The 20,977-nt window shown below is 38.8% G+C and overlaps 1 protein-coding gene across 4 annotated transcripts in view; it reads right to left on the bottom strand.

The window, feature by feature from the left end:
- Positions 1-926: 926 nt before the first annotated feature.
- Positions 927-20,977, bottom strand: part of LOC123958342 (polycomb group RING finger protein 3) — a 67,005-nt gene continuing 46,954 nt past the window's right edge. For all 4 annotated transcript variants that reach the window (XM_046031662.1, XM_046031661.1, XM_046031664.1 and 1 more), the window contains exons 7-10: positions 15,593-15,681; positions 11,121-11,258; positions 8,782-8,862; positions 927-7,739 (exon numbers count right to left, since the gene is read on the bottom strand). In XM_046031662.1, the coding sequence (XP_045887618.1) occupies positions 7,692-7,739; positions 8,782-8,862; positions 11,121-11,258; positions 15,593-15,681 (356 nt within the window). In that variant the 3' untranslated portion in view covers positions 927-7,691. The remainder of the gene's footprint in view (positions 7,740-8,781; positions 8,863-11,120; positions 11,259-15,592; positions 15,682-20,977) is intronic.

The raw sequence follows: 20,977 nt of genomic DNA, 5'->3' as shown, positions 1-20,977 counted from the left end.
GTGGGAAAAATAATCCATTATTTTAATCTGCTTGGAGTGACAGATGGGCAGGATTCACCATAGCTTCAAATGTTGTTCAAATGAGTTTCAGATACTGGGTGGCAACCCTTTGCCATACGATTCTCTCATAACAGATATAAGCAATTAATTGCCGCTACTGTTTATAAGTAAATTAGATGTTATGAAAGTGAAATCCTTCCTGCATGGAAAGAATGACCGTGGTCATATTATTGGCACCAACAGTTGCTGTACAATAGATGTTTCCAACCAAACATCTCATTTCTTTTGTTATTTTTTTTGCACTTGCCCAGTATGACTAAAGCTCTCTCCCATTCGGATGTTCTGGGGATTTAGAGTGTAAACCTTCACTCCCATTTTAGACAGAATGAAGCCCAGGATATGAAACCATACTGGCCACCAGCCGACCGTATCTGCAGCTGCAAGTGTGAGCAGATGGAAACTTGAGGCCCTGCAACTGACTGACTGACATTTAACATCTGCCACATGCTGTAAGGCAGTTGTGTGACAAATGGTCCTTTGATTGATATTCACAGCATTTTTTGTATTGTCCTGCCATGGGACAAAACTACAAAAAAGGACTGAACCAGACAGTAAATGTGCTGTAAAACCAAAAACAATGAAGAACAATTACGTTACACATGGTCATTTGATTAATTAATATGGAGCTTTAATGGGCACTATCAGAGTTGTTGCAGCAACATGAAATGTCAATTTCAGGGTGGGTTGCTACTGTTAATCTATTTAAATGTGATAACTAAGAAAAAAAAACTACAAAATATTTACAGGTTAAACTAAAATTTGGGTTTAGTAATGGCTGTGAGATAAAAGGACATTTAGAGTTAAATGTGCATTTTATACATTTTCTACCTTCAGGAGAAACAAATGAGTCACTGCAGCATCAGGAACACTTTTAAAAGGCATTTATTGATGAAATACACACTTAGGTTTTGACAAAAGCTTCTGTAGTTTTGTACGTAAGAAATTCCAGCCCCATTCTAGACCCAAAACTCCTTGAATTCTATGTGGCAATGGAAACCAGTTCATCACATATGTAATAAATAACAATAATACAAAAGGAGGCAAGGAAAAGGACACCTGAATAAGTGCCTGTTGTAACCTGAAAATAAGAAAAACAAAGTCTGAGAAAATTGTCACAGGAAAAAAGGGTGGGGAAAGAAAAAAAAAATAGAGAGAGAGAGACACACACACAAGACTAAAATAAAATCCAGTCGTTTTGTATTTCGGGTGCATTAGTGTATGTTCTGAGATTTCCTGGTCACCCTCAGGACCAGAAGGCATTTAGTGACCTGAGGAACTGACTGGAAAACAGCAAAAAGAAATTAAACATTGGAGTTCTATGCTGAAACCTGGAACGAACTGAGAACCGTATATTGCACATTTTCCTTGCAAATACTATAACCACATTGCCAGATTCACACAATTTAGTTTTTTTGAGCTTGACCCAAAAAAAGAAGACAACTATGTTTGTTATACACAGACATTAACACAATTGGAATGATACAAAAAGGGAATTCAATTGTAAATTCATAATTTAAGCCATTCTATGCATGAGTTTGTAACAGGTTTAGCAAAAAAAGAGACAAATACAAATTTGTAATCAAAAAAGGACAGCAAAAATTCATTAACAAAAAAACTATTGCAGAATTCCGCATAAATAAATAATTAAAAAAAATGGACAGATTTATTGATGACATCTATGGCTCATGATGGCATGCCACTGTGATTTTGGTAGCTGATTTCCCAATTTATGTAAGACTGCTGGTTTTAGTAATTTTCAATCTAGTTCTTGTACACAAATAATTATTTTCAACTACTGCGTCTTTAAAAAAAGGACTTTCCTGAATTTACCACCTGTGAACAATCTCTAAAAGCAACAGACGCGATCCTTAAGTGGCGCTTTTCAGAGCAGGCATCAGCTGCAGCAGTGCCACCTGGGCCAGACGATACATATTCTATGGAGTGTGTTTTAGTTCATGTAGCCATCACAGAGACCCTTGAGGTCTCCTTCTCCGTCACACACAAAGCCAGATTACTGAGCTTTAGAAAGAACTCCAAAATGAGGAAGAAATAGTGAGCTGGACAACAAAGAAAGCTATCACACTGCTGCCAACGATCTTAAAATGAATGTTGCTGCCTTTGAGAGAACAAGCTTCTGAGACGTCCGAGTTCAGAAACTTTGTACAAAGAAGCCCAAATAAATAGTTTATTCCTCTTCACGTGATTGTGGTAAGGTATACTACCATCTGCTGGTACTGACAGTCTACGTGAAGCTGCAGAAACCACCTCGACATCAAAATTTCACGCAGCTCACCCACAGATCGTAGCAGGCGATAACAAGCAGGCTGACAGGTATTCAAGGTCAAAGCAGAGGAGACAAGTTAAGAGAGCTGAAGCTCTGACAGACCCCGGCCTCCCTCCACTCCGGAGACCTTTCAGAGCTGATACAGACCCCTATCTTCAGCGAGGCAGAGTCGAGCCTCCTGTAAGCTTCTTAGCTTGGCTGTCAAGCGTAGCGGCACAGTGATGTCTCAATGTTGGTGCCAATAAAAAAAGCATGACCATCGATCCACTCTGGTCCACTCTGGTGGAGGTGAAAGATGCAGCCAGCAGTATTCACACATTGCGGTGCTGAGAAGGTCAAATTTCCCAGGCGCTCAAGAGAACAATATTAAAACAATCAACTGTGAGATTTTCTTTTATAGTAATTGATGTTCCAACTATCTGTTAGAGGCTGAGTCTCAATCTGACTTTGAGGAGGCAAAAACATATCAGTGAAGCCTATCGTAAGTGTGTTTCTCTTTGAAGCAGGAAATTGGAGCTAGCACACCCAATTTTTCACCAGTTCTTTATTTTTCACAGCATCGTCCCTGTCACAGTCTACAACTTATTAAAATTTCCTACATTTGCTTCCCAGAGCAAGCCTCAGCATGTGGGTAGACTAAACCCTACAAACCAATGAATAAGGGGGAAAAAACAGCACCTTCTTTTTTCTGCACAGTGAGACAGCTCTGACAAGAAAAAACAACCAATGACTCAAGGACGTACACGTACAGTGCAAAGACGTGTGAAAAAAGGCGTCAGGAGAACTTCGTGACAGTGCTTTTCTGTCTCTGACTGAAGCTTTCTAGAAGGAGTCTGAAGTTTGAAACAAGGAGTTAGCACCATAGAAAGCACCAGCAGCAGAGACAAGACAATTTCTGACTGTCACTGTGGCAAAGCCAACCAAAAAGAAGACCCCACCCTTTCCATCAAGTTCCCCTCCATCGCAGGGTTCTTGGAACAATACTCAAAAAATACACCAGGACAAAGTGAAAGGCTTCGTTCACACTGCAGCCCTATTGTGTTGAAATCCAAACTTTCCGACATCAGATTTTGATTTTGTGTGTTTGTGCCTGCTTTACAATGTAATGACAAAAAAAAAGGAACCTGTTGGCTGTGAAACAGATGTTAACTGTTGTGGAAAGACAACTGTTTTATTTTGATTCTACCATGATCAGTTTTGCAGAAATGTTTGTGCACGTTTTTTTCTATTGGAACTCTTTTGTCACCATCAACAGTAAAATATTTACACTTGCCATCAATTGGCCTTTTACTGGGTTTTTAGTTGGAGTTTAGTTGTCTGTTCTCAGACTATTTAATCTATGCACATGAGACTCTTTCTACTGTTGTTTCTGTCCTCCACGGTGAAAATGTTGACAAATCAAGAACGCGTCTCTGTTCTGTCAAGCGTGTAACTAACAATGCAGCTGAAACACATCGTATGTAGACTGTCAGGTTCTGACAGTGTACTAAAGATCAATGTGGTCAATTAAGTAAAAAAACCAAACACAAAATGTTTCCACTTCAAAGCAATGAGAAGAAATTATGGGTTTCGTGATAACGGGAAAAGATGCAGTGTAAACAACCACATGAAACAACGTGGGGGCTAATGAACACGCATACAGATGTAATCTTTGTTTCAATGCCAGTCCTTTTAAACAGAAAGCATCAGTGTATTCAGTGCTCTGCATAATACAGAAATGTATGTGTTAAATTTTCTGTTTGTAGTCATCATTATAGTAGCACCTTATTGGGGGTTTTACAGCTTAGTCACGTGAGGAAAAAGCTTACGTACATTTAAGAAATGTTATCATATACTGAATGCTCACAGGAGAACCATGAGGTGACACACTTATGACGAGAACTCTGGTTGGGTGAGGCGAAGGTCAAAGACTGAAGTTAGAGAGAGCTGAATGGCAAAATAACATTAATATATGGGATGCCTGATACCAGGGTCAAACAGGACTTTCCCTGAATAAAATTGCAAACCAGACCACCGTAACCTCGACCTCAGAGTGTCTTTGACAACTGGATGAAATGCACTTGACATTGGCCTTATTTCTATGAAAAAATGCATAAGCCTTGAAAAAAAAAAAAATACAAGTCTGCACTTACAAAGACATAGTAGCGCACATTATTACATTATTTTTTTGTGGGGGGTTTTAACAAGTTTTAACAATACTCTTCCATGAGCTGTCAAGCTGGTAATGCTCATTGTTTTTGGCTTTTGATGATTTATAAGAGCAGATTTTAAGAGATCTGCTTAATTTTTTTACCTAGGTAAAACACCTTTTTTTGATTTAGTTTCTACTCATCAAAAAGCTGTTGCAAGAGTTCACAATGTTCAGTGTTTACAGAAATAAAGCAGATATTCCAAGTTCCAAGGACTTGGTGCAACTCGGAACCAAACGTGCACCAACTCTGGTCAAACAGGAGGCCGTTTTCAACCTTTTTGTTTATCGCATACTTTGCATGATCGTAGATACCAAAATTGGTGCAAAAAAACCCCCCAAAATAATAAACACATACATAGGTTACTGGATAAAGACCCTTGAAACATAAAGGTTACCATAAGAAGTGAAATGAAACACGCAGAGATGATTTCAAAGACTGCAGGAGGAATTTTGGTTGAGCTGGTTAGGTGCAGACCTGTAGGCTATAAAAACGTTCATTTAATACACACATCATAGGTCCTTATGTGGCAGGGTTCCTAAACATTTTTCCATTTCCATATCCCAAATGCTCCAATCTTGGATTTAAAGATCATGACAGATGCACAATGGTGGAGTGGCTGACTGACCAACTGATGATTACTACACAAAACTGCAAATACCACAATATTGGGAATGATGAGAGGATTTCCAACATACTGTTGTATATCGTGACTTTTCTTCATAGCTTTCAGGCTTGTTTCACAATTTTACGACAGTTTTTAAATGAATGTATTTTCTAGATTTCTAGAACCTAATGATGAATAGGAACCCTGTTGCATGTGAACATACAGACAAAATAGCTTGTTGTGGGCAGATACAATGCAAAGGGTTAATAATAATTGTTTAATTACTGACAAGACAAGTCAGTGAGGTAATACTACTTGAGGTCTGACATGGCGTTCAGGGATCCAGTTGTGGTATCGTTAAAGACAGTTTAGCAGTTTGCTTTGAAAGTTGTGAATTAAGACATTTTGCAGTAAAACAGAACATTGGTTTGCTGTGTCACAAAGTTACAGTAGGAACAGCATGTTTCTGAGGAACAATCCTCCTCAAAATTATAAACATACATTTATAAGCACCAAATGACCAGACAGTAGTCATTTTATCGAGAATTTCACTATCAAAATGTTCAAAAAACCTCAGTACCTGTGCGAAACCTGAATTTGTGCATTGTGAAGTCCAAAATATTGTTATAAGTTTTATACTGATTTTGTGACAAACAATATCCACTTGACTTTCAGAAAGGTTCTTAAATTGATTTTCTTAAACAATGTGCAACTTTGCACACATTTGCAACTCCAACTGGCAGTGAGAAGTAACTGAAAAACACCCAATAACAACAGCAATGTGACATCAGTAATCTGCACTCACTCCACTCATGTTTGTCAAGCCGGCCTGTCTATAGTGCTTAATACCTAGAAATTCCAGCTCTGAAGAGAAAGTGTGCAATTTACCAGACATTTTATATTTTACTGTTAAATAACAATTGTCAATTCACTTCCTGTGAGCAAGTATTTGTCCATACTAAACACCAGAATTTAATTTGGACAAATAAGATGTTCTGTTGCAGCCCCACTGTTAAGACAAAGTAGACTGGTGTGTATTTTACAGTTACAAAAAAAGAGGTTGTATTGCAGCTTTGAGAAAGTTTTACAGTAAAATTTCAACACACATAGCAGAAGGAAAAGCATGGTATAAGAGTGCAGGGTGCTAGCAATCTCTTCTGCAAGCAGCTCGACCCAGATGCTGTAAACGTGGGTGTATCAGTATTTGCCTGCCTGGTGCTGCTGAAAGACTGCAGAAACAAACGAATAGATATTAAGGACTGCATGGTGTGAAAATGTAGATATTAAAATCAAAAGTTCTCTGCCCAAATATTGCATTTATGTCTTGTAGGCATTTTTGAACATGCGTGTTTTGTGTAGCATTATTGTTAAGACAGAATTGGTTGATTATGATGTCCAAAAAAGAAGAACAAACAAAAAGGACAATGATAGCTGTATTCCATAGCAGACAGGTGAGAAGAGGAGCATGGGGGCGGGGGGATATTTTCAAAGCTTTCTTATTTGCCAAAACACCTAAAGTCCTGTAATGCCATGAGAGCAATGTAACATACTTAGACCCCACATACACACAAATGGCAGAGGATTTGATAAATATGTTTTGTGTCTTCTTCAGACAACATAAAGATGCATTTATATATTTTGATACGGATAATGAGTCTGTCTTTAAAAATCCTAATTTATCACCTCCGGACACGTATCGCCCAAATATAGATAGCACTTCTGGGATCCACTCTTTTTTAACAGTCTAAAGTCTCTCTTACTCTCTTCAATCTGTCTCTTTGTAATGACATTTTATGTACAATATTGGTATATAGAACATAAATTACTACACAAAACATTTTAGCCTATTCACAATTGACAATCATCAAGAACCCAATAGCAAATTAGACAAAGCCAACAAAACGGAAATAAAAAAAGATTGAGAGACAATTTACTTGATAAACAGCTTAAAATTGATGCCTGTTATATAACTTTTCCCATATACTTTCTGTGCTCCCAAGACGAGTCGTGTGTATTGTACAAAGAAAAGAAAAACACCTTTTTATTAAAAAAAAAAAACTTCCTCCTCTCCTCTCGGTCATAGTCTCGGGAGGATGAAATCTGCATGAAGCTCAAAAAGACGGTCACGTGATTCCCGACATCTTGTTTGCGTGTAAACAGAGCACCAGTAGTGTCTTGGTTCCATGTGTCTCTTCTGTACAAAAGTATAAATATATGCTTTCTCTCCATTAGTTTTTTTTTGTTCTTTTTTTTTGTTCACATATCTAGGATGTAGCGGACAAAAAATGGTTGTTTTAGTTCCTAAAAACACACCAGTGTTGCAGTATCTGTGCTGGAGGTTGCCAGTTCATGTTGTATTTGTCCCCCTCCCTTTAGATCCCGATTTGCTGGCTTGTGTTGACTTTTACCGTCGGGTGTTTGCTTGGTGTTGGTTGATCGTCTTTGCATAAATAAAAAGGTTTCGGCACAGTCCGCGGCCACTGGGCCCCCCCCCCAAAAAAAAACAACAACAAAAAAAACAAAACAACAACAACCGTTGAGTCCGTTTTAGCTACAGCAGATCCATCTTGGGTCTGTAATGGAGCAGGAGGGGGGATTTCTGGAGGGAAAATCAAAAACACAACCTCAGTATCAGCAGTTTTTGTGATATCCCTTAATAGACTGTTCGCTACATCCCTCCTCCAAACAGCAATTAGCTTATCAACCGTATCGTTTCCATGCACGCCAAACTTTGTTTTGCTGCACACACATGCAGCATGTATGTGGGCTCTAGTAAGAAAGACACTCAGTTTCCAAATAGTTTAGAGGGTTGCATAATTTTTTTTCACCTGTCCAAAAGCAAAAATATGTGGGGGAAAAATTTTAAAGAATCAGTTTAACAACCACTGAAGACTAACTAGAATACAACAGAAGAAACCTAGTGTTACTCCCAAAGCCAAAAGTTAGCATTTCATACACTAACAAAAATATTGTGTGAGGTTATAGATTGTTTAAGAAGAGTTTACAACATTAGCAGGTGTGGCTTGCTTTTTATTGTATTTGGGGAAGTTTATCTAAAAAACTCATTGCTTTGTCCTCATCCTCAGATCCCTTTCTCATGTAAAAGGGAAATGTATTTAAAAACAACAACAAGTCTAACTTCTTTGTGTTGTTTTTTCCCCTGTATTTCTGTAGTAAACATCTGAATGGCATTGTGCATGTTGTCTTTATCATACTGTACTAATAATACTAATACTAGGGCCTAGGGCTAAATAGCTCTACCCCGCAATACAGCACCAACTCTACTACATTACTGTATTTCTACTTGACACATTTCCTACATGCACCATCAACTGTTGAGGATGCTGACTTTCTGCCAGGGACATGTTGCTTTAGCATCTGTCATTTTTTTAAAAAACATTACATAGACCGAGTTAGCCATTTAGCCATCATTTTGATATTCGCTTAGCGTTTGGTCTGAACACACCTTTAGAGTGGCAGCATCTTAATGTGCCAGTGTAGAATTAATAAAAGCATATTAGGGCTTAAATTCAACAGAGCTGAGATGGCTTTAAAAGACAATATAACTTAAAGTTATTCATAGATAGTACAAAACTATGACCATATTATGCCATAATAAGTCTTTTTGAAGAATGAGTTACCTTAAATCTCCATCTTGTCACAACAACAAATTTCAAAGTGTGGTCCTTTCCCAAGATTTCCTCGTTGCATAAAATGTCCAGCTGTGACAAGACAACAAAAGAGCAAATTAGTGAAAATTTTCTGACCTCAAGAGTGTTTGAACTTTCCTACTTGCGGGAAATAAATCTCCATTTCCCTACAGTGAGGTTATCAACATGCCTAAACTATGACAAACACTATCTTGGAGGTCTCTGCAGTTAAATCTTCAGTCTGTGTCTGAGCAGTGTGATGCAGAAATAAAAAACTTCCCCCACTTATATGCTGCCCTTTCTGCTCTACTTTTTCAGTCTGAGTTATAACATCGCTGTTTCTTGGAGAGGAAGCTGGGGAGAGCTTATTTTGACGTGGAGTGGCCCCTGGCTCCTGTGCAGCAGCGGGGCTTTTTGGGAGAACACGGAAGTTCAATACTCAAGTTCAACATTGATATTCTGCTGAGCAGTGCCTCGCATCTGCATCTGCCAGTCAATACTGACAGACAAGAGAGGGAGGGAGGGAGAAGGCTGAAAAACGAACACTGCCACAGCGTCACCTGCTGGCTCTGGCTGGAAGGACACTGGTGGATAAACCCCAGCCAGCCTTTATCAGCACTGAGCTGAGGAGCGGTGGAAGCCGTCCAGGCCTGTGATAAGGAAGATACCAAAAATAATCCAGAGGAAGGCTGCAGCGCTATGATTTCATCTTGAAAGTCAAAGAGTGTTTTTGTATCAAAATAAAAGACATTTGAGCAAAACTAAAAAAGGAACATTATTGATCCTTCATGATTTCCTTGTACAAACCAGAAAGTTGTACATCATAGCTTTGGGAAAATGTTTGTAATCCTTACCAAAATAAACCTGCAGAAGAAGAGTAATGACACTTGTCTAGTAAGAAAAGTCCATTTAAAAAAAAAAAAACGTCAAACATGTACTTGTTTCAACTTCTCTAATGTGAATATTTGATGGTTTTCTTTATCTTGTGTGATAGTAAGTTGAAGATATTTAGGTTTTTGACTGTTGGTAGCACAAAAAAGCTATGCGAATATATCATCTTGGGCACTGAGAAATTACAAGGGCCCCTTTTCACTTTTCCGACACACGCATTCAGTTCCTGCTGAGACATTTAGATGGGTGACAGGACAACAACGGTGGGTTTACAAACACGAGAAATGAGTAAATAGCGCACTGTTCTCTGACAAAGCAAAGTGTTGTAAAGCTCTGCGCTTGGCTCGCTGCTGAAAACAGATTCGGTTCGAGCAACAGCTTTTGATAGTCAATAGAGGATAACAATGGCTGGTGGGAAGAGCGGCCGCCTCGCCAAAGTTGTGCAATGGAGGCCGACGATATGATTGAGCCTACCCACTCATCTCTGTGACAGTCAGTAAAAAAAGGAACAGAAAATAAAAAAATAGAAAACACGAAGGCGTCTGTGATGATTATTCACGGCATTCTAAAAATCCATCTGTCAAATTTTCGCCCCCCTGCTTCTCTGAGAATGGCGGCAAAGACAATAAATAGAAAAATTACCACATCTAGATATCATAAAGGCTCATTTCCTGCTAAATATAACAAACACAAGGCCTCATATGAGTCAGTACAGAAAAGTACAATAAACTGACCTTTATGTAATTTCTTGTGATTAGCTAAACTTTCTGATACACATGGCCCACACCAGCTGGTGCTCCAAACAAATTAAAACAAACGCCAAGAATTTAAAAAGATTTGTTCCAAATTGTTACAAATCCATTTTGTAAAAATACTTTTTGTCAGGCTTTAATCTACAATATTAATAAACCACAGGAATTAAGATGACTGAGAACAGTAATCCATAGTCAAACACCATAGTCACAAAATGCTGTAAAATTCATTTTGGACTGAAACTCCTTGAAATCAATGAAATATTTTATCCAGGTCACGCTCATCTTGTCCCACCACCCACTCGAGATCCTTTGGATTGCTGGTGTGATTCTCTAATGTTTAAATGCTTTTATGTCTTACATTTATTTTCCTTTTGTGAAGCAGACTGATGTTAAACTTCAAAAAGGTTTGTGCGGGCTGACCTTTTCAGAGTTTTCACAGGTACGACCTGCAGGTCAAATTTAGCTTTGAGCAATGGAACAATATGATTGGTGCCAAATATTAGTTTAAAGGTTATTAACATGTTCAGAAGTGGTATTAAGCAGCAACACTTTCATTTGAATCTGTTTCTTTCTTGTTTTACAGTTTTATACGTTCACTAAAACTACATTTAGCATGTGACAGTTCTAGCAACGGCTTAATCTCAGCACACTGCTTTCTCGGCTGGTGGAGCGTGTTATCTGTACCTCATTAAATGATGTCAGGTTAAGCTTTTTGGCGATGAACTTCTTGAGGTGGAGGACCGTGGCTTGTGCTGAACAGCGGATCCACTTGCGCTTCAGACCTCGAAGCTTGCTGCTGTTGCACTCCAAGCAGATGCTGACCTGCGAACATAAAACATGAATAACATAAAACAAGTATCAATGCTAAGAGCATGGCTCAAGGAATGGTAATGAAAATCGGCAGATTTATTTTTGAACACTTTGGTCCAAAGTGAGTGTCAAAGAAAATGAACAGATTCTGTGCAAATCTGTTCTTCAAGTGCCAACATCAGTTCAAAACAGTGTCATGACAAGTTATCTAAAAAAAAAAAAAAAAATTTAGATACTAAATTCCCATCAGCTTTACTCTGAGCTTAATGCTAACATGCTGAGCACCATCATGTTAACAAACGTTATAATATTAGCATGCTAATGTTAGCTTTCAGCTCAAAGCAAAGGCCTAATTACGTTCATGTCCACAGGATTCACACATTAAGTGGAAGCAAATGTGCACAAAGCTTTAAAGTCAAGAACTCTGACATGCTGTCAACCAATAAAAACATGTCAGTGTGACCTAGCCCTCAGAGGTAAATGCCATTTAGCTCAAAATGGTTTGGCAAAAGCTGTTTCATTCACTACCTTAGTAAGTGCAAAATGATATGGTTTGCAGTCAGTTGTTGTACTTGTTTGAGTAGAGGGCCGTGTTTGTTCTTCGGGTGCTTTGTTTTCAGTTGGTGGAGTAGCAACCTTATTAGCTGCAGCTAATGCTGCTAGCTCAATAGCTATTTTCTGCCACTGAAGTGTTTTACTTCAGGACATCTTGCACAGACAATTTTTGGTATAACCTGGATGGAGTCAACTTTGACAATGTATAGCTGTGCCTGACAAGCTTAGTCTAAAATGTACTAAAATTGCCCCTGTACAGAGCTTACTTTAGTTAACAAATTACCTGGCATTCAAGCCAAATTGTAAATTTTTTTGCCCCAGTAGTATTTGAGGATTTATGAGCAGATGTCTCTCCATTTGCCCATGAAACGAAAATTGCAGCATCACATGAGAGGCTGTTGACCTTCAGTCTTATTTGAAAACAAGAAGAGGAAACAGCAGGAACAGTGCTGTGGTTTGAAGGACCACTCTCTGAACTTCCAACTAAACATCTCAGTAACTCAAGAGTGACTTATTTCCCATGATCTTTCATGACTTTAAGGTTATAAAAAGGACAATATGATAGCTGGTTCAGCCTGGCCCTGGTGCTGATTTCCAATTCTGCTCTTACCGCACTGAACCAGCATTGGTCTGTGTGTTTTGCTTATTGGCTTCTTTCATGTGACCGAGTTGGCCTGTGCACTTGTTTGTCCCCTGGGGTGAAACGGTAGGTGGTTTTGGCAATTGATGGTTGAAAGAGTCAGAATGTATTATTGCCACTGAGCTCCTGCTCCCCCTGTATCAAAATATAGAAGACAAAGACAGGAGCCTCGTATTTCTTCATTGTGGGGGTCCTTCTGTCACACTCCTGTCTCTTTTTATCTGTCATTGAGACAGGAAAAAGTGACATTACCCTGGAAATCATTGCCGTTCTTAAATAAATATTGGCAGCGCTTCAGTGTCACTCTATAAGCAAAGAGCAACACCGTAATGTATCTGCATTCCAGTAGTGCCGGCAATGAGAGAGGCTCATAATGTGAAATATAAGCTGTGGTGTTGATCTGGACTCCGCAGTGACACAACGGTCATCTGCAAGGCAGTTTCATTACAGTACAGTAGATTAGTGACATCTTTATGGAGCCGAAGAGTCCTGCTACAGCTATACACACACTCACAGACGTGACTGATGCAATAGTGACGCATATCAAGAAAATATGTGCCTTTTTGGAGTCATGCAGAGAAAGCTTAGCGCTATTTTACGGGCTCGTTAGCGGTCCTGAATGCTCGCAGAGGTCTGAGGCAGCATGTCTACCGGTGTTGTTTTTCTGAACTCTGTGTGTGTGGTTGCGTGTAAAGAAAATAAAGCTTGAGAATCTCTGAGTGAGTATTAAGTTTGGACCGCTGATAAATCAGACATGGAGGATTCAAAGCTCAATTAATAATTTAGAGCAAAGCTGCGTTTTCAAATTTCTCCAAAGTAGACTTCTTAAGCCCAAAATAGCTGCAGTTTATTAAGTTAACACAATATTTTCTCACCCCACGGAGATCTTCCTCAGACTTCGTACAAAAATATTAACCTCTGAAACGCCACTACTTCATGCTGATAAAGTAGGTTTCTCTAATTAATTGTGGTTCTATTTTAATCCTCGTTTTCTTTTGTGTGTGTCGCCGCTTTCATTAACTTTCTCTGGCACTGCTTCACACCCCAAGGTTACACTCTGAAAGGTTGTCCAGAAACAGCAGGGAAGTGTTCCGAAATTCGGCCACGCGTTCCGGTTCACACATCTGAGTGGCTTCTACATCTTTGGTGAAATCTGGGACAATTTTGTCCCTCATCTTCATCCTTCTTCATTGCAACTGTTGCCACATCTATTCTTCACGTTAAAATTGATCACGTATGACTATACACTCCTTGAGATATACCATCTTGTTTTGCATTTTAAAATCACCGTTCTCTGCTTTTCTAAGACAGTTCATCTTTTATTGCGGCATCCACTGCTCTCTACAATCAGGGCTGGCTTTGAAGGGCCGTTATAGCATCAATTTATCTGTCTTCAACCTTCTCTTTGTCTCAAATCCTTTATCAACATATGTAAATTTTATTTAAAATATATATCATCTAACTTAACTTGTGACAGGAACATTTCTTAAAGTTCAAAGCACCTCCAGACAACTTCTCTCAGCTAAACATAAAAATATAACAACCTTTTGTAATTGCTGACACAACTCAGAGTCTGTGATTTCATTCTTATAATTATCATTAAATCTTCAGCATCTTGCATTTTATTCCATCGCAGTCCTTTCTCTTTATCATCCTCTGTTTTCAGCCATTTCCTTCCTGTTGGTTCTCACATGATGCCTCTCTCATTTTTAGCACACTTCATCGTCCTGCATTGTGACTCGTTTTCATCAGTGGAGCTTTTTCACTCTCAAATCTCTCATTTTCATCAGTCATCTTGTATTCCTCAGCTCCCTCCCTCCCTCCCTCCCTCCTCTCAGTGACATTTGGCATGACTGCATTCAGCTCACACAGACTACCATATTAGGTATTCTGAACACATTCTGCACCACTGCTGAATATCCAAAGGGCAAGATCTTCACCTTCATCAGGGCAGCCTGCCTTCCCCACAAGGAAGTAAAGAGCTAGCTGATTGGAGATGAATGTCTTGTTTTTAAAAACTGCATAGAGGGTTTTTGTCCTCTTTAAAACAAAAACGGTACAAAACCAATTTTCTTCAGCCCATACAACAATGCTGGAAAGATGCTTTGTGCTTCTGTCCAGCACAACAATAACTCCGCTCTCTCTACATTATTAATATCATTTTGCATGGCTTGAGAATGTGACAGAATACAAATGAAATTTAAAAAAGCCCATTTTAAATGTGTTCAGTGGATGGCAGTGGTGTGGTGCTGTGGTGTCTGTCACTAAGTGGATCTATACTAATCAAACAGCCGAAACACCAAAGACAAAAGAATCCAGTAATTGTAAAACAGCCTGGTTAATCATATAGGGACCCCTTTTATAAAGGAAATAATTGATGTGCAGGCTTTTAAGGCAATTGTACCCACAATTAACACCAACCGTTTTTTCTCTTAGTGCTTTTGTTCCTGACAGACTGTTTTGTAACCCACAATTATTTTATCCAATTTGCTCCCTCTAATCTCTGCTAAAAGACAAACCAACGTGTACTGCCTCCCAAACTTCTTTGTATATTATAAAAATAGTTTATTTAAAAGGCTGATTCGCCCGATTTACCTTTTTTTCTTTCCATTCTCATTTAACTCTATTGATATCTGTCCATACAGTTTTGTTTACATTCATCCATGTTATTTGATATCTGCCTCCATATCCGATCTTGCTGTCAACAGATTTTACTCTAATTTTGTTAAAAGTTTAGCCAGATACTTTTGGATAGACGACCTTACATTTTGTCTGCGGGGTCAGAAATACTACTAATATCAGTTTTAAAAAAGTTTAAGGTTCATATGGACCATTTTTGGTGGGGTACAAAGTAGTCATAATTTAAAAACTGTTGACAACAAGGTCTGGGGATAGTAAAAGACGTTTTGGAAATGTACTTTGCTACAAACACAATTTCATTTACTCACATTGTAGAGGGAAATGAGGCAGACATCTCAAAATCTGTGCAAAGAAATCAAAAACTATATTCATGGCCACCGTGGGGATGCGATTTGTGTCGTGAATTTAGGCAAACCAAGCCTTGAACTAAGTAAGAAAAGGCTGACATTTTAAGAGGCCCTGGAGAGAGGAAATAAGAAGCATAAATTGCTGTGAATGACAAAGTGCTTACCTGCTCATCGCTACGGTGATAGTCGTTGTCCTCTTCTGGTTTCTCCTCTCCTGCCTCCTTATTGGCCGTGTCCTCTGATTTTGCATCGCCTGTGCAAAAAACAAAAAGAGAGGAAGAGCTCTGAGCTGCCATGTTGTATATTGTGAATAAAATTTATAATCAGTACAGCACAGTTATGGATGTAAACACGCACATTTCTTTAGTGTAAAGTTCACGGACACTTCATTGTCTTAAACCGCATCTGCATGTTTCTGTTTTTTTTGCTGCGGTCAATCCAGTGATCAAGCAGCGTGTCTCTCCCATTATCGTTAATTCAAGTCAAGACGTTTGAGTTGAACCGACATCCGTGGTGGTTCTGTTGAAAGCAGGACTTGTTGGACGCAGGGTAAACGGGTATTTTTGTCTCTCTGCAGAATTTAAACAGCTGTGTCTGTTGGAGCGTAAAAAACACCTCCTGCAGAGGTCCATTTATAAAGGCACTTACATATCCGGGAGTGTCAAAGCATCCTTTATAGGACTTATCCACTGTCTGGGCACGTCTCTAATCAGGGCAACTTCTTAACAGGAAAAAAAAAAAACAGTCATTCTCCATACTGATTAGCCTACATGAGGACTGACATCAGCTCAACCTTAATCGAGTTTGTCTGGTTTTGCCATTCGTGCCTTTTTTTTTTCTTTTTTTTTTTTCCAGGAAATGGAAGCAGATGCAGGAGGATATTACAGAAAGCAGCAGTCTCTGTTGAAGATATGATAAAATAGAAAGAAAGGTATAATTTCTTAACACACCACACAGAGCTTTTGGTTTGGAGCTAGAAGACGTCTGAATGACTGAAGCTTAAGGGAAAAGACGCACCTTTAATTACAAGGTCTGCAACTAACATTTTCTCAGAATTACTTTCTCTATGAATTGATGTGAAAACTGCCCATGGCATTTTCAAAGTGCTTCTTCTTTCTGATCAACAGCATAACCCAAATATATTCAATGGTACAAAACAGAGAAAGCTGCCAATCTTGACATTTGAGAAGCTGGAAGTTCTGTAGGGAACATCTGGCATGAATATCTGATTCATTTTCTACTGTTAAAAACTAAAGCCTGGACTATACTGTCCACATGACATTAGTTTTGTCATCATCTCTGTCACGTAGCCTAACATTGTTGTAGACTGACCGAGCAGACTCTGTGGCAACAAACATGAGTGAATATGTACATGTATGCAGACAACTAATGTAGTATAATATCAGCAGCGTCTGCATCGGTTCTGGACTATATGTGGCTGTTAATTGATGCATCATTTAAGCTCTAGTTACATCTTTGTATCCAAAATTCTTAAATTAAAAGTTCAACTGAGTGACTGTCTCACTACAGAGACTTTATATAGACTTTCTGTCTTAATCTAGTTTCTTGTGTGTACATTAACACAGTGGAAGACAGACACCTAGGCAACATTTAAAACCCCTGCGAAGCAGCTGCTACAAAGTTGTTCAGGACAGGAGTAGTTATACATTTCGTTATGGATTTTCTTGTTGGCTGTGATACTGTACTAGTATTGAATTTTTAGATATGAAACTTAGCTATCAATGTCAAAATTGCCGTGCTGTGACAAAATTGCTCCACAGATAGGTATTGCTTTTCTGTTACCTTTTAAATACAAAAGAAATTCAGTCTGTTCTTCCTGGATTCAGTGGCTGTAATAACGTGCTGCTGTGTGTATATGGAGAGAGTTTACTTTAGCTCAGACTGCTGATGGGATTGTATTCACCCCTCTGTGACCATTTTCCATTCGGGCGATTGTCACCAATTCCACTGAGTATTACAAGGAAAGGTCTGCGCTTGCTCTGATGTCTCCGCGGTGATTTGTCTCCAGAGTCTGCCTTACTAATTGCTGATCAAGAAGGGCTTGCTCTTATTGTTGTGTCTCACCTCTGAGCAAATCTTGAGTATCTCAGCGACTCTAAACAGACATGAAGAGGCTGTTTGTGTATAAGGTAATGGGATGATTGCTTGGGTCTGGAGATTTTAAAAACTGAGCAGTCTGTCTCTCACAGACTTTCTTTCTGTTGCACTCGTTCGCTCATTTGGGATCTCTCACATACAATCAAATCACAAAAGGCATGCACAATGACAACATCAAGTGAGGCTACACTGGGAATCAGATGAAGTAAACTAACATTTTATGTGTGGGAGTTTATATTGTCATGAAAGAGAAAAGTGCACTCAGCAGACTCATCATAACAGAGTGTCCCTCCATTTTCTTGTGTTAAGTGCTCAGGAAACCAGGCAATTTAGTGAAATGATGTTGTGTGCTGGTGGAAACAAAGATTTTCTTCTGCCAGTGTCAAGTAGTGCTTGGAAGAAAACTCATTGTGTATGAACTTAAAAGCAAAGTTAGAATTCATGTGTGATGTTTCAAACAATGATCATCATCATAATTTGACTGATTTTAATTCTATGGTGCATATCATGCATGCTTTTCTATCCCTTTGGTATGACAGGAGTGGATTGTTCCAAAGGTGTTATCAACCATTAACACTTGAAAGGTGGCTCTGAAAAGTTTTAACCTTGATTTAAAAGCCTAACCAGTGACAGGTGCTGCAAATTAGCTTAGAGCTAGATGCCCTATAGACATTACATCTGTTGCACTGCTTATCTCTACATAACATACAGATCTGTATTTGTACTGTCCCTGTTAAATAAATAAATTGCTTTCCATTTGTTGGAAGGTAGCAGCTATAATTAGCTTTGATTTCCAGCAGTTATACTTGATTCCAGTGGTGACAGAGTCACAGCAAAAAAATATATCATAATGTCCTAAAAATGTTTCAAACAATCCTAAAGCATCCTTCACTTCTTACCCATTAATCATATGTTCAGTATTTTCCAAAAAAGGGACAAGATCGATTTATTTATCATTTTAGAACACAGGGTTTTACCACAAGGTTAAGTTGTAGTTCCCTTTATGCTACTCACAAATCAAACAATATATACAAAGATTATAAACAGTAGATGGGTGAAAAAATAATAAGTCAAAGAAATAAAACTATTTCACATGGAGTGCTGAGGATGAATTAGAATAGAAAGCCTCTGTCATTGTACAAAACATACAATGAAATTAGCAGAGCTACTCCTAATCAGTGCAAAACCAAATGACAAGAAACAGTTAAGACAAACAAACAAAGGGCATGAAATATATTACACTTGGGAATAAAATTGCATGTAAGAGGATACTGCACTGACTGTAATAAATCATTTTAAGAAGCTTTGGACTGATTAGGAGTAGCTCTCCTAATTTTGTTATATATTTTGCACAATGGAAATAAAGGCTTTCAATTCTATTCAAATTCATTCTCACCACTCACTTAGGAAGAAATTGTCTGGTGTAATGACAGCAGATTTCTGTATCTCTTGCCAGACAGCAGCAGGGTGAACAGGCTGTGGCTGAGATGGTACTCAGCCACAGCCTGTTCACCCTGCTGCTGTCTTTTATCATTCCTCTTCTATGAAATTGCTTAGTATGCCATTTCCGACAGATCTTCAGAAATATGAAGTGAAAGTGCAAAGTGATAGTAACATTAACACTTCAGCCACGTCACGCCAACTGAAACCCAAAGCACGCTTCGATCGCGGCATACTGCTTATCTGAAAATACTTGGACAGTCGTGATTCCTGATGAGTTGATGAGTGTCAGTCCACGATGGTGCAAGTCAAGACCCTGCCAGTGTGTTTACGTAGAAAACCCACGAGTTCTACAGTTTTTCAGAGCCACCTTTGAAGCCAACAGGCACAGCTGGATTACCAACTCGGCAAAACAGGAAAGCCCCAGTGACAGCTTATTTTTGCCACAGGGCTTCCTTGCATGTCAATCTGGCCATCATTTTTGCTGTAATTTGAATGCCATTTTAACTACAATTTGAGTTTCCCCTGTACTGAAGGTACACAGGGGTCCATAAAATACAGTTGTTAAACATTTTCATTTCCCGTTGAATAAAAACAGAGACTGCATTGTCACTAAGCTACTAAGCTGAGGAATTCTGGAAAAATGAGCCTTTAATTAGGTGTGATGCAGTGCAGCTCAGCTGGCAGGGACAACATTTACCCACTGTGTCCACTGTCGCCTGTAGTTAGGGTAGTGTGATCTCTGTTTTACCATGTGTTAACTTTGGTTTGCCATTCTTAAATAAGAGCTAATGATGACCATCCAGTAAGCTTGTCCAAGTAAAAAAAAAACAGACTGGCTGTGTGTGTTTTCTGTAAAAAGTTACTTTCCAGCCCCTGTGGTGATGTTGGATTTCCAAATTCTCACCCTGGCCTCTATAAAATAACTGAAAATAGCCCAAACAGTTTTTGGCCTTGTTAGTGAAACCAACTGTCTCAATAAGGTCAGTTAGTTTTGATTGATTATAAAAGACAGCGTAGCCTCTAAAGGCCACTAGCAGGGCATTTAGACAATAAGGCTGTGAAAATCTGGACCTGTGTGCAGGTATCCAGCCATAAAAACAGACTAAATCATAGCCTTGATGCCACACTTCAGGGACACTTTCCAAGTCTGGAAACTACAGGTGTTTCAATTTTAATCTTTTAGGGGTTTTTCAGATTTGGGTCAAATGATTCAGTCCAGGTTTGTTTCTTCAGTCCTTCAGGACGGGGGGTTTTATTCAATCCTCCATAAAACCATGAGAATCCTACTAAACAATGCATAACTTGCATTGCACACATGTATTTTATCACAGCAGTAACCATACAGCCCTAACAGGTTATCTCTCATTATTTAAATGCTGCTACTTGGTTTCATCTACCATGATAAAACCAAAGAAATCCAATGAGTGAGTGGGTGGTATGTAATATTACTGTGTACTTTTTATAATGTCATGGTAAAATATACTGTGTTCATACTGTAGGTAAAGATAGATGATGGTAATGTGACATATTTGGGGCATGATGTGCAGCACTAGGAGGTGGAAGCCAACCCCAGTTTTCAGGTGGACCAGACGACTGACTCATTTTCTCACCTCAACTTGAGTTCGACCGCAGGTTTCACAGTTCACAGAACACGGAGGACTCACTTATCAATAAACAGTCAAATGTGTCAAAAGGCTTCAATGACCCATGAGAGAAAACATCCTGGTAAAGAGTCTCCATGTGACATGCAACCATTTTTCATTTTCTACAGTTTTTTCCTCATGTGTCAAAAGTCATAATATATCTTTATCACAAACCAATGCTAAATGCTTGGCACACTGAATGGAAATTATAGTGAAATGCAAACGAGGAGTGCCTGAGTTTCTATTTCTGTTGGCATCTGTGCAAATGATCCTTAAAATGTGTTTGTGTATGAACATGTATGTGTATCTGTGTGTGTGCTGTTGCTAAACCTGTCTTCAAGCGAC

Source organism: Micropterus dolomieu, linkage group LG19, assembly GCF_021292245.1.
Source record: "Micropterus dolomieu isolate WLL.071019.BEF.003 ecotype Adirondacks linkage group LG19, ASM2129224v1, whole genome shotgun sequence".
Lineage (NCBI taxonomy): Eukaryota > Metazoa > Chordata > Actinopteri > Centrarchiformes > Centrarchidae > Micropterus > Micropterus dolomieu.
The sequence above is the reverse complement of the archived record's forward strand: the minus strand, read 5'-3'. Positions and strand labels throughout refer to the sequence as shown.